Here is a 16,956-nt window from a genome sequence, read left to right as displayed (position 1 = left end):
TTTCTGCCTTTCAAAGTATCCTATATCAGATAGTTTTCTGTAGAGAAAAGAAAAAATGGAATTAACCCAGAATAAGATTTTTTTTCACATCATTTCTTCCCTAAATACTGTTCCATCACACAATGCGGCAAAGGAATATTAAAGCAAAATCAGATATCTACACAGAAAATACAATCATTTCCCTAAAAACCAGTGGGCAGTCAAGCAAGGGCTCATGGGTCCACAATTTGACCTAAAGTTTAAAGGAAAGAGACAAAAATGGCCACCTGGGACATGCATATAACCAGTCATGATCAACTACACTTTCTCCACATGATATCTGCAGAGAAGCGATGTGCTTGCTACTGGAAAATTCTGCACATGTTAAGATGTGGCTCAGGTTCTGAGAAGGATCCTTCTTTTTCTTCCCTTCTCTGTTGCTCAGGGTCATGGAAGGGATTGTGGCCCAATCTACTTGGTACAGAGATGAGGCCACTCTGAGCCACAATTGGCCAGGAACATTCACAAAATGGTAGAGCTTCCTGTACTCCTCTGGTCATTCTTCGGTAATTTTATTCCACTTCTAGAAGCTGCGTTAATTCCTTCCAACTTATTCTCGTACAGTGCAATTCAGCATACTGTCTCTTCCTCACTGATATTCATATCTGCTAAATAAGCTGCCACTTTCTCAGTGGATCAGGTGAATGAACTAATAATGGCTAGGATGAGATGAAGCCACGAAACAACAATAATAAAAAAGCTATTTGATCATTATCCATACAAATTTATTCTGATAAGACTTAAAACTGGATTGGTTCCTCTGTAAGGGAAAGAGCACTTTCCAGACAAAGATTAGAACAAAAGAGAACAAAACAAAAATTGGATTAATTTATGATGACTAGTTAAACTGCATTATGTTATCTTAGAGTAGCAACAATTGGAAGCACAATTACTGAAACAGATAAATATAAAATATATATGTGTAATATATGTATACGCACATATATATACATGTACATAATATTCAACTGCAATCCTATATTGTTACACATATAAAATATTATATAATATCAAAATATATCTATATAAACTATATTAGCATAGTAATTATAGTAATATTATTTCATTATATAAGTGATATTTGTAAAATGTTTTACATATGTATAACTGAATGCATGTAGGAAATTTAGTTATGAACTATGTTAAATGCCATATACATAGACATTTTATATATATATAAGTATCATATATATGCAAAGTATTTCTGTGGTATATAGTTTTATAGGATCAGAGTATTATATGGAAAGACAAACCAAGATATATTGCATAATACATAATACTTCTATTAAGTATTACTATGATTTGTGCAATGTTTCTGGTCTATGCATAAATATCTACTAGCATGTGTACATGTGTATGTGTGTTTACGTTGTTCATTTGTGGCACAATCTGATGCTATCACAAGCACAGATCCCCAAAACAATATAGATTCCATACATATATACTATCTTACATAGTGGTTACATCTATAACCACGAGTAATCAGTAGCCTTCAAAGTAGTTAACACAACTGTGCAGTATGAAAACATTATGTGGATTTAAGCTTTTTAGTACTAAAATAAACTTATTTAAAAAAAAAAAAAGCTCTTTCCGTTCTTTCTTTTGTAAAGATGTAACTTACTAATTTGAAAAATAGCTTGACAGAAAGAGGGAGATCGTCCATCTTCTGATTTACTCCCCCCAGTGGCACCAATCGTCAGTACTGGACTAGGCCTAAGCCAGGAACCCAAGCACATGGACCATCTTCTGCTCCTCTGCCAGTCAAAACAGCAGTGAGCTTAATTAGAAGCAGAGCAGCTGGGACTCAAAATTTTGCTCCAATATGGGATGCCAGTGCTGCAACCAGCACAACATCCCCAAGTTTATCTTCCAATTCCATTTTCCACAAACATTCTGACCTACCCACATATACATTCATTATCATAAAATAATCCATATTCTTTTTTTTTGCTACAAATTTGTTAACCTCAATTCAAATGTCAGCTCTACTGCTAGCAAAGGAAGGTTACTTAACCTCTCTATACTTAATGATTTATTTATTTATTATTGGAAATGCAGATTTACAGAAAGAAGGAGAGAGAGGAAGACATTCCATCTTCTACGTCACTCCCCAAGTGGTTGCAACAGTCAGAGCATAGCTGACCCAAAGCATGAAGCAAGGAGCTTAGTTTGGGTCTCCTACACTGGCACAGAGTCCCAAAGTTTTGAGCCGTCCTCAACTGCTTTCCCAGGCCACAAGCAGGGAGCTAGATGGGAAGCAGGGCCGCCGGAATAGAACCAGCATCCATATGGGATCCTGGTACATGCAAGGAGAGGATTTAGCACTGGGCTCTCTACTTATCTGTATGCAGACAAAATTGCAAAATACTGTATTATACAATTTTTTACAATATTTACTGGCTGCTGAGCACAGTGTAAACACCCAGTAAAAATAGCTTTGTGCTGACAACTCATAGGATCACAACACAATCACAATCATGTATACACCTGAGACAGAGCTGGCATTTAAGATACTATGTGCCATGTGCCAGGTGAGAAGTAAGATTGAAGTATAGGCCTTTATATCATCAGTATGTGCATTTCCCACTATTGCAGACAGATTTTATGATATATTTACAGTTGGATATAAGACTATCCAAGCTTCTGAAAATGGCCCCTATACAAAACAGTGAAATTTAAATTGAGAATGTTTGGGGGCTCTGGAAGAATTATAAACATATGCTCAATTTCTTGACTCTTGGTCCTAAAATTCATCAGAGCTGGCAATATACAGCCCAGCAGAGCTGCCATCTTTGTGTGTTCCCTGCTGTGATAAAAGCACCATGCAGTACTGAACGCCAGCAGAGCAAATAATTAGACTGAGTGTTCTTTCCAATGCCAATGAAATGAAAAGTGAAATTGCTGTGCCTGCAACTGAATGCCGGAAACATCTGCTATCCTATGGAACTCATTATCATTTGCTGAGTATCTACTATGTGCTGGGAACTGAGTACTATGGAGTTTGCATAATGGAGAGCGTATTCTAGATCTGTGGTAGAAATCCTATCACTCTACTGAGGACAAAATGTCAGATTAAATCAATTTCATGAAGAAGAACATAGTGCTGAGGGGAAGGAAGACAAGGAGTAACAATTTCCTCTCTCAGAATGATTGGGAGTTAAATGTTTGGAGGCCTCCTGCATGTATTCCAAAGTTGGGAGGCAGACAGGAGGAGAGAAGGAGAGACAGCAAGAGGGAGGAGTAGTCACAAAGCTCAAAGCAAAAGCTGTCGTCAGGATAAAAAGCCACTGCAATATTCACAGCCTTTGTGTTGTGCTCCTTCATACTGAAAAAAATTAAAAATAGCAATACTATCATCTATAGTTGCTCATTCCTGACAGTGAGGACTTCAGATTCTTCCAGTCAAATGCCCAGCTTGAGTGTAAAAATTTTTAAAGAGACAAATATTAATTTATTAATTCAGAGAAACGGCGCACACCCTTATCAAATCCACCTGATTGGCTTTCCTTGGCAACACATGAGTTCTAGAATTTTAAATAGTAACTCAACAATGAGCAGAATTAAGATTATCATGCCTATTGCTTTAAAGAAAAGTCAGTACTTGCTAGCAATGATGTTCAGCAGACTACCACCAAATACAAATTTAGCACAACAAAATTAGTAAGATCTCAAAAATCAAATCTGCATAAATTATTTTGATTTTCATTATTCTGTCTTTTAGCAACTGGCTAGATAGTATAATCCACTGAATAATAAAATGAATAAAACTAAAATATGACTTATTTAAGATACAAAAATACTGACAGTTACTTTCCTTGATTTCCCATACAGATTTGTTGTACAGAATAGAACACCATACATAAAGGACTGCAAAAAATGCACAAAACAAATTATTATTATTATTTAGGGGAAATGACAGTTACAAATTTTAAAAATGACTACTGAGAATCTAGTAAAAAAAAAACTTTGTATCAAATGATATCCCACATCCAACACAGGTAAACCTTTGGTCTTGCAACATAGTATACAGCAGAGAAAAAGAAAGTATACAAACGGGGGTCTATCTCAGGCCCCTGGAGGTTATCATAAAGTCAAACAATCTAGTAAGGTATATTATATTATCGACTCAAATCACCACTGAAAAAGGAGAAAGCCCAAATATTTTCGTGTGTTATCCACAGGTATGAATGTCTTTTCAACTATTTATGCTTTCAAAACAGGACTAGTAACAAATTCTATCTTTTTAAAAGACTCATTTATTTTTTATTGGGAATGCAAATGTTCAGAGAGAAGGAAATACACTGATTCATCCCCAAGTAGCTACAACTGCCTGAACTGAGCCTATCAGAAGCCAAGAGCCAGGAGATTCTTCCAGGTCTCTCCTGTGATTACAGGGACCCAAGACCTTGGGCCATCCTCTATTGCTTTCCCACGCCACAAGCAGGGAGTTGGATGGGAAGTGGAACAGCTGTGACACAAACTGGCACTGAAATGGGATCCCTGCAGTTGTAAGGCAAGGACTTAGCCACTAGGCTATAGCACTGGGCCTACAAGTTCTACCTTTTAATTTTTATTGACTTTTACCTCTTATGTCCCAAAATTGCCTTCTCAAAAGATTGACTTTTAATAAATCTTTTAAAGCTCTGTGAGTGACTTCTACCTGGATTAAAATAACCTGAAATAATCCTAATTTAATTTTAGCTGATTTGCCCTTATTTATACAATTTTGAATAGGAGGGAGGCGATTTTCTGGGTCTCCTTCCATGTCATCTCAATATCTTTCACAAGATTAAATGCAGTTTTGTTGATCCAGGAGAATTTTGGGGTACTGACATCAGGGACTAGACTAATTGATACCCCTGATCCCTCTCAAGGTCCTTAATAGTCCTGATCTTGTTCTCCAAAATACTGGCTTAACTTTCTTTTTTCTAATTTATGTTTAACTCTTACATGGCTGACTTAATCTCTCTGAATAAGTTCCTGGAATTCCTCATAGCCAGTCCCAGTGTCCTCATCCGCCAGTCCCCCTTTTTTCCTTTTTTGCTCGAGCTTTTTCACTTTTCAGTATAGTTTGACATTGCAGACACATCTGAAGATTCCAGATGTCTACAAAGACAACATTTAAATGCTATCTAAGATAAAATTCAACACCAGCTGGGATTTCCCAGATTTCTAGAATGGTGTTTGTTTTTGCTAGCACTATGTTTTCTGCCTTTTACGTTGCTTCTTTACCATGTCTATATAGACCCAAAACACTGCCACAGATGGTACTTTTGTTTGTAGAAATGCCTCAATGGTTTTAAGAATTAAATAATGTACGTTTCCATTCTCTTCAAAATCTAAAAGAGAAGCTACATTCTCACATATTTCCTTATAGCTTATTTGCTACATGCTTGCACATTCTGACTCCTATGAAAGTCCCACTAAAGGAGGAGAACTAGGTATGTTTCTTTGAATCTTTTCCAGAGAACTCAGTGAAGAATAACAATTATTAGAGGCTCTAGAATCACTCAAAGATAATTTCACTTTAAGATAATTTCTATTTGATTGTGTGGCATCTCAGCTCTTCTCATTCTCAGCTTGGCTGGCTGTGTGGCTGGCAACTCAGCACTGTCAGAAAAGATACGTTCAAAGAAAGGACGAATTTCATCCACATATTCATGTCTCTTTCGGATCCTGTTAATATTTCTTGTTTTCCCCAAGGACATTTTTACAACTGAGCTGTCAGTAGTTTTATTCTTTCTTATTTCCATCTCCTAAATTTTCTATTTGTATTCTTGAGTTTATTTGGGAAGTTATAAAAGAAATATCTGACAAACTACTTTAATGGATCTCAAAAGTGATCCGTTTCTCTCTTAATTACTGTCATGTTCATGACGGTTCCTCCTATGGCAGATGGAAAATCCTCCTAGAGGACTGCCAGCTTCAGAAAGGAATGCCTTAGCCTCTGAAAAACAGCCTACCACAAGCAGAAAAATATTACATGTTGCTTCCACTTGGCATCTTCAAATTGACTCCAAACATGATCAAATAAATAATAAAGTACACATAATTATTTCATATCTTGCAATACAAAATTATAACTGCATTTCTATACAACTAAAAAAACATCAATGTGTCGCCAATAAAAGTTTCTTTTATTTGTCAATTTTGCTGAGAAGAACAACAAATCTGTGAGAGGAAATGGGGCAGAGCGGATAGGGAAATGGGGCAAAAAAATGATCTCCTAAACCCTAAGTCTTGAGAACCAGTGTGAAAAATTCTCCTCAATAATATAGAGACCAGCACAGTGGTACTGCGGGCTAATCTGCCACACTGTGGTGCCAACATCTCATATGTTGCTTCAATCAGTGTCCTGGCTGATCTACTTCCAATCCAGCTCTCTGTTTTTATGGACATGAGAAAGTTGTGGAGGATGTCCAAAGTTTTTGTGACTCCATAACCATGCCAGGAGCCAGAACAATCTCCTGGCTCCCAGCTTAGGCTCAGCAAAGGTCTGGCCATGCAGCCATGTGGGGAATAAACCAGTGGATGAAAGTCTTCTCTCACTGTCTCTCTGCTAAATCTGCTATTCAAATAAACATAAATATATTTTTTTAAAGTGTTAATTTTACTTTTCTATTTCAAACATGTCCACTGCTCCTTACACTACTCTGCTTTGGGTAGAATGTTAACTCCTTGAAATTCTAGTTATCACTTTCTGCTGTCCTCCCCAGATGGTCTTCCACGCACTCACCAAAGAGGTCACGCTTGCCTAGACATCACTTAATTCACTCAGTTCACCACGTCCTTCAACCTGCTGGAGTTGATGCACAGTGCTCCTTTTTATCCTGGCTAATTCTGACTCATGCTTAACAAACACCTCAGAGGTCACCTCCAAGAAATATCTCTGACTCAGTTGCCTGGGTAAGATTCCACACACTCTGGCAATATTATGGATCTATTTTGATGATGCAAATTGTCTCACTTCATTTATTTATCGCTTCACTGACTCGAGAGTGAATCTCTCAAGAAAAGAAATAATGTTTTCAATGGAGCTCCAGGCATAACCAAAATGTTACAACACATATCTGTGGTGTGTTTATTATTATCAATGGAACAACAAAATCCAGATACCACTTCATGAAAAAAACAAGGGATTAATTCCTATGTTCTTATAAATATGATTTATACAATGAATTAAATAACTTCATATAATGTTTTATCAGCTTGAAAACCATTTAAATGGAAAAAGTTAACAATACTATATATATATATATAACAAAAAAACCACATAAAAGTGTGTCTGCTTTCTCAATTCACACACAGATACCACCTTTTAAAGTATATGATAATTAATAATTAGTTATCTGCAAACACATTTAATGAATACCTCCTTTGTTGGATGTTATTTTTTGCTGCTGGGAGCACAATGGTGAGCATATGGAAACCTCTCAGAGTCTACATTGTTGCCTGGAAGACAGATACTAATTAAATACAATCACTAATGGTTTTATAATTATAAAATAGAATAATTACACAGAAAGAAAACAGTGTAGATTTATGAGAGCATATAAGAAAAGAAACAAGGGTAGAGCTAATATGAATGAAATCTAAGAACTAAAGAAGTCTAAAGAAGGACCAAGAGGAAAAGCATTTCAGATAAAGAGGCACAGCAGTGGAAAACCCAGGAGGTAAGAGGCAGCTTGGGAATGCCAGGAACTGAAGAATGATCTATACAGCTAGAGTCAAGAAACACCAAGTGATCTGATAGGCAGGTAGGGACAGATCATATTTTTGCTTGGGAGTAAAAGGGTTTTTATATATTACAACAAACTATGCCGTTCTGGTATACTGATTATTGTGAGCGGCAAGCAACAGAGGGATGGAAGCTGCAAGAAGGATTCTCTGCTTTACTCTCTTTTGCCTAAAAACAGGGCATAGATTTTCTACAGCACCACTAAGAAAATACTGTCAACATACCTGGGAGTCAACAGTAATATGAGAGCGGTCAAATCAATGCTACTAAAATAACACATAGCTGCCATTAGTGACCCCTGCTGCATGCTTTTCCTAATCATTTCCCCAGAATTTACTGTCTCTTGAAGTTCAAAGTACTTTCTTTTTGTGGTGACTTTTACAATTTACTGGCACTGATGATAGGTCCCAGGTCAAATGATTTTGAGAACAGATGTTGAGGCTAGTTGGAAGTTGATGCCATGGTTCAGGTGGGCAGCAATGATACTTTGGATCAGAGCTATGTAACAGGAGATGGCCAGAACTAAAGTATTTCACAGCTACTTAGAAAACAACGCTGGCAGGAAAGTTCTGAGTTGAGGAGTTCATAGAAAGTAAAAGTGACTTCAGAATTTGTATTCTACAATACCTTTACCAAGAGAGAAAACAGGAAAAAAGGCTGAAGTTAAGATTATGAAATTCAGTTCTGGAAAAGGTTGAGTTTGAGGCGTATTTGGAATATTTAAGCAGAAACAATGTATTGAATCTTACTTTTTTGGAGTTTATGGGAAGAGATTCACTCATTTTGGAAGATACACGAAATTCACAACTGAACCTATGAAAACTTACCTTGAGAAAGAAAACAGAGCAAGAGTCCTATTAAGGAACAATATTCCACATCATCCACATGCAGTTCATGTCCCAGCTGCTCCACTTCCTTTCCACCTCCCTGCTTGGAGCCTGGGAAAGTAGTCGAGGATGGCCCAAAGTCTTGGAACCGTGCACCCGTGTGCAGGAGACTCAGGAAAAGTTCCTGGCTCCTGGCTTCAGACTGGCTCAGCTCTGACCACTGCGGCCATTTGGGAGTGAACCAGCAGATAGAAGATCTTTCTGTCTTTCCTCTCTGTAAATCTGCCTCTCCAATAAAAATAAATGAATCTTTAAACATACATACTAAATCTTATACTAGAGCTCTCCAAAATATTGATTATTATATTCAGATAATATTCCATATCATTTCAATAAAATTTCTGGAAACAAAGTACAAAAAACACTTGTTAAAAATGAAAACTTGCAAGGTCAGTTTCTGTTCATTCAAATATGTATATATTCAAATCCATGGTATAGCTGCAAAACACTATCAACAATGGACCTTATATTCTGCAAAAGGTAAAATTAATCATTTCCTCTTTTGTTCATCAATTTCTTTGTTCCCATTTAGATTTAGATCTCTGTTCAGAGTTGAAATATAAAGGATTTTCAGCAGACACGATAGTCACGGTTTCTTTTAACAAAGATTTTCAGATGAGAGAATGAATAAACATTGTAAGTTATAGAATATGAAGGCTAGGAAAACAGCTAACATGCAAGAATAATACTTACGGGATTCATTTAGAGAAAATCCTCACAAAATCTGCAAACATACTTCTAGCTTTACAGTTATTTTTTGTAATTTGAAGAGATCCTTGTGTAAAAATTCCATGGGCACTTTTGAAACTAATGCAGTAATATTTGAACTTCCTCTTTCATCTTATATTATGATGGACAGATTCAGCTAAAGGCCCAGATGACTCCCTGAGTGGAGAGAATTCTAGACTAATCAACCTCCGAACATATAATATGTCCTTCTCAGATATGTCTTAATGGCTTATTCTTTACCTGCAAACTACGCCTCCAAGCAATATTCACACCAATGACATTACCAGCACCACACACTCACACCAACACTGAAAAAAGGCAAGGAAAAGCAGAAAAATAATTAGAAAATGAGGGAAAAATGAAGAAAATAGATATGTAAGGGAGAAGTCATGTGCCCTAAATAACTCCCTCTTAATAGCCCAGGGAAAGCAATCGAGGATGGCCCAAGTGCTTGGGCCTCTGCACTCTAGTCAAAGACACAGAAGAAGCTCCTGGCTCCTGGCTTCAGTCTTGCCCAGCCCCTGCCATTGCAGCCATTTAGAGAGTAAGCCAGAACACAGAGGATCTTTTTGTGAAGATATATTGTAGTATGCATCTCATCTCCTGAATAAAAGGAGGACTCCAAGTGAAACAGTTCAATACACCTTGGCACTATGACACTAGATTGTCTACTTCTGCTTATACATGCAGTGCCATGATACACTTTTAAATAGCAGAATGTTAAACTTACACCTGCTAGTAAAGGACTATACTACTGTGATAACATGGGGGAAAATGGTGGCGAGGTGGGGATAATGGGAAGGGAGGAAATGGGGTAGGCAGAGGGAAATCACCATACCTATAAACCTTATCATGGAAAGTAACAACAACAAAAAGCAAAAGACCTTTCTCACTACCTCCCTTTTTCTCTCTCTCCCTCTCTCTATAACTCTTCCTTTTAAATATATAGACAAATCTCTGAAATCAATGGATGCAAATAAAGAATAATATGACAAGCAAAATTAAGCCAGAACAAAAAAAAAGGCAATTACTTTCTCTCGTTTGTGGTATTTAATATATAGAGATAGGAAAGAAATTGTGTGGATAATATAGCATTTGTTATATAATTATAAATAGGACTTCGCCAAGTCAAATCATGTAAATGACAGCACACTAAAACAAGATATGGAGGGGCTGGCACAATGGCCTAGTGGCTAAAACCTCTCCTTGCAAGTGACAGGATGCCATGTGAGCACCAGTTCATGTCCTATCTGCCCCATTTCCCATCCAGATCCCTGCCTGTAGCCTAGGAAAGCAATCTAGTAGGATCCCAACTTGAGATCCTGCACTCGTGTGGGAGATCCAGAAGAAGCTCCTGGCTCTTGGCTTTGGCTCAGCTCCAGCCATCACAGCCATCACAGCCAGTTGGGGAGTGAACCAGCAGATAGAAGAGCTTTCTCCCTATATCTGCTTCTATCCGCAAATCTTCTTTTTCAATAAAAATAAAACATCCTAACAAAAAAAAGCTTTTAAATTTTCTAGTTTAGTGGACGGGGTTTAAGACTACTACTATAGTTTGAAAATATTACTATAAAAAGGCTGCTAGATACTAGAGAGAACAGTGGACACAAGAATTAAATCTGCAGCAATCTATCTAGCTGAAGTCATGAAGCACAGAGCTCCTGAAAAAATTTCTAGGGAATGTAGAAGGGCAAGTTGAATCTAATTATATTAATACAAATAATATGATTTATAGCCCCTTAATTTAATAGCTATCTTATTAGTTTTATATTAGTGAGCATTAAAACAATTATCAGAGATTTTAGGATTCAATTTCATCCAGTATATCCAATCCCACTTTTCAATTAAGATCTTAATGGAAAGATTAATTCTGTCAAGAATTTTCCAACAGATTGCTCTTGAGGTATGATTTCCGGAGAAGTCAGACAAAAACTTTAGACATCACAATGTGAAACAATAACTCAAACTTGCACTCCATTTTTAATTCCAGGAGCAAAGCTTTTTTTGTGACCTTGCATATTGTCATAAAATTCCCAAACTGGAATGTCTTTAGATAGGCTATGTGCAGCTGAATGGATCACACATCACAATTCGCATGGGAACATTAGCGTATTTATCAGCCTAGTTTCCAAAGGAAATAATTTCATCCCTTGTAGTAGCTGAACAAATAGGAATTATAGTTTCAAATTTGTAGTCAGATGTGAAATTAACTCTCTAATTCCTTGCCTGCAGGAAATGTAAGGTTTCTCCGGGGATAAAGGATATAGACAAAAACCATGGCTTATGAGAACACAGAGTTAGAAAACCTTAGCATCTTTTTTACCAAGCTCCTCTTTTCTCTCTGAGAGCAATATGACACAATCAAACCCCAACTCTTGGGTTACCCAAGCCCTGAATCTCTCCTCTTTGGTAAGTGGAAATCCTCCCAGTCACTGGCCTTCCCACAAGACTGTGGTTCGTGAGAAGCATCACACAACCTTCTTTGTAAATTTCAGCAACCACTCTCCTTGCCTGTGCCCAGCCTCCTTGTTCTAATACCTTGCTGAAAAGTCTGGTCCACCTGACCTCAAGCCAAGGTGCTGGTCCAACTGACCTAGACTCTTTCCTAAGCTGGACTGGGTTTAGGCTGGTATATGCCTCAGTCCCCAAGCCAACCTGCACTGCTGCATGGCAGAGTTTACCCTTAGTGTTCTCCACTTTCTTCTTAGACTTTTCTAGTGACTTCCTTCCCCAGGAAGCTTCCATCTTTCTAGTCCTGATTCCTTTATTTCTCAAACACTGAATGAAAAATGACAAGAAAAAATGCTTGGGCATGTCTTTATGTGCCCAGTTATTCATCAAATCCTCATGATTTCTCTTCTATTCCCCAAGTTCCCGCATATTAAGACCTTCAAAACGCAAACTATGGCTGTGAAATTATGGCTTTGTAACTACCACCGTGACTGTATCCCTTGCTGAACATGATAACACACTCTGCAAAAAATTTCAAAGTGCTCCTGTTTCCTCATACACAAGAATCAGGTGCCCTTGGTGAGTTTTCAAAAATCCTTATAGCCTGATCCATTTCCATTTACCCCTGCCTGTCCTCCCTGCTCTCTGTAGTTTGGCCACTGCTCAGCTCTGAGGAGTTGAGGATAACCGTTGCATTAGAACTAATTTTTCACTGAAACATTTCATCGTACAATAATACTATTTCACACATGGCAAGTGCTGTAGAAAAGAAGCTGTTCTGAATGCAAACTTACCAGAGAAGACACTAGGTATCTTGGAAAGAAAACTTTTGACAGTACGAATGGGAATTCCATTTTTTTCATCTTGCATGCGTGCTATGACGTCTTCCATCTAAACAACAAGAAAGTAGTTAGAAAGTTTAGAAAGTTAAACTTTTTGAAATCAACCTGTTACCATCAGACTTTTGTAAACCCAACTGAGAATGATACTTTTCTAGACTTCATGACATCATAAACTTAAGTGTGGTTAACAGGAGCTGAAAAAATAAAACAGTAAAAAAAAAAAAAAAAGGCTACCTTGGGATCCATTAAGCTACTAATAGAAATCACTCTGAGTTTGCCTCTTATTCTCATGTTCTTTGTAAAAAGATTGAAATAAAAGAGAGTGTTTCCATCTGAAGTTGTTATAGCCATTGTGACAGTAAAACCACACTTCATTAACATCTCTACCGAACTCAGTAGTAAAAGAAAATATGAGTCTTGGCAACATCTGTTTAACTTCCCTCACCAAACGAGTGTTTCTGTGATTTGGTTCAATGTGTAAGTGCTAAAATCTGCCAAGATCACAAGATCAGCTTCCAAAGCTGCTGTTTGTCTTACAGAGGCACGTAAAGTAGGGTAGAGTACACAGGCACAGGCACGCACACCCATACACACAAGCACACGCCCACATGAGCACATGAATGCACAGGTACAAACCTTCATGCGTATACACACAAACAGAAAATAGCATTATGCTTTTTGTTCATTTCACGGATTCTACTATATCTTCCTAACACACTCATTTACTCTAACATACTCATATTTCCTTTCTAATGTGCTTGTTTTGCTTCTGAACATTTTTCACAGTTGTAAATGCTTAGTCTTCACAAAGTTTAGTGTAGAATTCAGTTCTGAACTGCATTCATTCAGATCACAGCCTAAGTGGCTTTTCACATGTACTTCTAAGCCTGTGAAACATCTACACACAAATTCACACAGGGAGTAGCAGGGGATTGAAGCACATTCATTCATTTACTTATTTCACTGATCACCGACTCTGGAACACACTGACCACGGTCCACTCTTGATATGAAAATTAGCAATAACACTATTCCTGCTCTTGAACAATTCAGAATCAACAGTGAAAACCAAGATGTAATCTGAATAAAGTTTGTGACTTTGCTAATATTTTTCTACCAATGTTAATTTTCTGTCTGAATAGTTATATCAGGATCATGTAAGATTCTAATGTTAAACAAAGTTGAGTAAAGCACCAATAGAAATTTTCTGCAGTGTTGTATCTTTTCTGTACATCTAAAATTCAAAATAAGATGTTTAAAATTTCACTGTAATGCTCATATCAATTATCAAATTCCTGTCAACTTAAGAATGCTTTTCTTCATCTTCTTTCTTCTTTGTTTTGTTGATTTACTTATTTATATAAGCAGAATAGATTTCATGTCTTTCATATACACAATTTTAAGCACTTGGTCATGCTCTCTCCCTCCCCTCATCTCCTGCCTGCCTTTTTTTCCCCTTTCATCTTTACAATGCATACTTCCTTTAAAAAAAGATTCATTTATTTTTACTGGAAAGGCAACATTACAAAGAGGGAAAGTGAGATAGAAAGGGATAACTTCCAGCTGCTGATTCATTCCCCAAATGGCTACAAAGCTGGAACTAGGCTGGTCTAAAGTCAGCACTCAAGAGTTTCATCCTTGTCTTCCATGTGAATCCTGAGGCCTAAGGACTTGGGCCATCCTCTTCTGCTTTTCCGGGACATTAGCAGAAAGCCGGATTGGAAGTGGAGCAGCTGGAATTCAAACTGGAGTCTGTATGGAATGCCCACACTGTCTGCAAAGATTTATTTCCCTATCCCACTCCACCATTCCCAGTCACATCCTTTCAATTTACTTTACAATTATAGGCTTAATCCTCCACAAAATAAAGAATCCAACAAGTAGAAAGTAGAATGATTTCCAACTACGTAATCTGTTTAAATATATGTTATCAGAAAAATAACTGAACATGCAGGAATAGATATCTTAAAGACAGATCAACATTTCATTGCTCATTCTAATTAGGAAGCATTTAGAGCAAGGGCCTGAGGACACAAATACAGTTTAATAAGAGCTTGATCAGCCATCAAGATGATTCTGTGACCTTTTCTGTGCCATTCTACTTGACTATGCTTGAATTCAAGTTCTGAATTCCAGTAAGAAAGAAAGGTGTTTTTACAACAGTCTTCCAAAAGAAAAAAAAAACAGAAAACAGAAAACAGAAAACAAGAAACAACAAAACACTCAACAATAACAAAACAGTCTTTGTTCTTTGTGGAACAAAGATGTTTCCATGTACAGAAACATGGAAATAGAGTCTTCTGACTTTCATTCTACTTCTCTTTTCCCTGGATTCCCCTGATACAGAATTCAGAAATGAGGAATAAGCTGCTTTGCCTTGCTGAGTATCAGCTCCTAAGCCCCCCATATTATCTGCTTAATGGTTTAAATCCTGCTGGAGTAGATAGTCATGGAAACCTCTCTGACTCCCGTTTTGATCACTGCAGCACCCAGAGATGTAGCATCTATCACCCCTGCTTAGGGGCAGAGTGAAAATGTCTGGCTACGATTAGAGACGTTTCCTGTGTGAGGTCACATCACTTCCCTGTTCAGTGGGTCTTCATGGAGCTGAACTGGAGGCAGGAAAATAACAATGATTTCTATGGTTGTATTTTTCAACATCCTCCAGTTTTCAAAGCCACAATTCCAAAATAGCAAAATCTGAATTCTGCGTGTTAGGATCAGTGTTCTACACAGAAAACAATCAGAGAAATATATATTTAGCTGTTTATACTTTCACTCATATATGACAGATCCATGAGCCTTTCCCTGGACTAGGATGAACAATAAACACACAACAATAAAATAAGCAATGGCAAGGAAAAACACAATCCATTTCATAACACTGATCACAACGGTTGTATATAAGAGCATACTGATCTTACTGATAGCAACCCCATTCAATCATTCACTCAGAAAATTCATTTCTACATTATGCATACCTTCAATTTGTTTAATGATCTACTTTTCCACAATCAGCAAGAGTAATGAGGTAAGAATACTAAAAAAGCAGATAACCTAAAAGAGCAAACCATGCAGCAAAGGCAATAAACAATCCTAAAATGTAATTTTAACAGACATTAAAACTCTTCAGGACAATTTCAGATGAAAATACTAAACTTCGTTAGCTATCCCAAAAGGAAAAAAAAAAAAACACAGTTATTCCTCATTATCCCTAAGTGATTTGTTCCAGGGACTCTGCCTGCAAAATGCATTATATAGAAAGCTGTGGTATTTGCCAATTTGTTTTGCACATATATTCATCTATATAGTTACTTAACTGTTTGTTTGCTTATTGCACAAGGCAGAGATTCAGAGAGATTTGCCATCCAGTCTTTCATACCCAAATGTAAATCCTGCCAAGCTTAAGCAAAGAAATAAGACAACAACTCAAATCTGAGGGGCTTAAACTGACAAAAAAACATGGAATCAGGAACTGGAGCAAGATACCCAATGCAAGCTCTCTGATACACGAAACAAACATCTTAAATGGATCTTAACTGTTAAGACAGACACCCATCCCTGTCTATGTCCTTTAAATTATCCCTAGATGGTTTATAATATCTAAGTACTGTGTGCCTAGTGTTATGTTTAGGGAATAATGAAACGAATAAACAATGTGGATCTCTTCAGTGTTATGTTTAGGGAATAATGATACGAATAAACAATGTGGATCTATTCAGTAAACAATGTCTGAAAATTTTTGATCTGCGTCTAAGAAAGGTTCAATCCACAGTAAAACCCAGATATGGATGCTGATTGTGTTTCTGTTCACGTATATTCAGAAGCCTGTATCAAAGGCTGAGGAAACAGCGCTGGACTCCGTACAGTACAGGTGGAAGCGCTGGGTCTCTAAATCTCTCTGGCAATCTCACTTTATTCAGTTTTAAAACAAGAAACTAGAAAGGCACAAACCATAAGTGTTCTTCCAGTCTGCAGATAACCCTCAGCACTAAGACAGGTAAAATCCCACATTAAACGAAAACATCACTTCTTTGCCAGAAACAAAATCATGAGGTGATTTTATTAAAGAGGGTCTTTTATAAACATATTTGCTTCTAATCATTAACACATTTTAATTTCAGTGTAAACAGTAATGATTAAGAATAGACACTCAGGCTAGCCAGACCTGAGTTTGAATTCTGGCCATGCTAATTATCAGTTAAATGTTTAAGTGAATCACTCTAAGACTCAGTTTTTCATCTGTAACACAAACAAAAAGTAACAGTACA

General features: G+C 37.1%; 1 protein-coding gene across 6 annotated transcripts in view; it reads right to left on the bottom strand.

The window, feature by feature from the left end:
• RGS7 (regulator of G protein signaling 7) overlaps positions 1–16,956 on the bottom strand; it is a 355,504-nt gene that overhangs the window by 160,606 nt on the left and 177,942 nt on the right. For all 6 annotated transcript variants that reach the window (XM_040967774.1, XM_040967775.1, XM_040967779.1 and 3 more), the window contains one exon: positions 12,639–12,735. In XM_040967774.1, the coding sequence (XP_040823708.1) occupies positions 12,639–12,735 (97 nt within the window). The remainder of the gene's footprint in view (positions 1–12,638; positions 12,736–16,956) is intronic.

The sequence above is a fragment of the Ochotona curzoniae genome, unplaced genomic scaffold (assembly GCF_017591425.1).
Source record: "Ochotona curzoniae isolate NIBS_2020 unplaced genomic scaffold, NIBS_Ocur_1.0 scaffold_4683, whole genome shotgun sequence".
NCBI classification, from domain to species: Eukaryota; Metazoa; Chordata; class Mammalia; order Lagomorpha; family Ochotonidae; genus Ochotona; species Ochotona curzoniae.
This window is presented reverse-complemented; position numbering and strand designations above follow the sequence as displayed.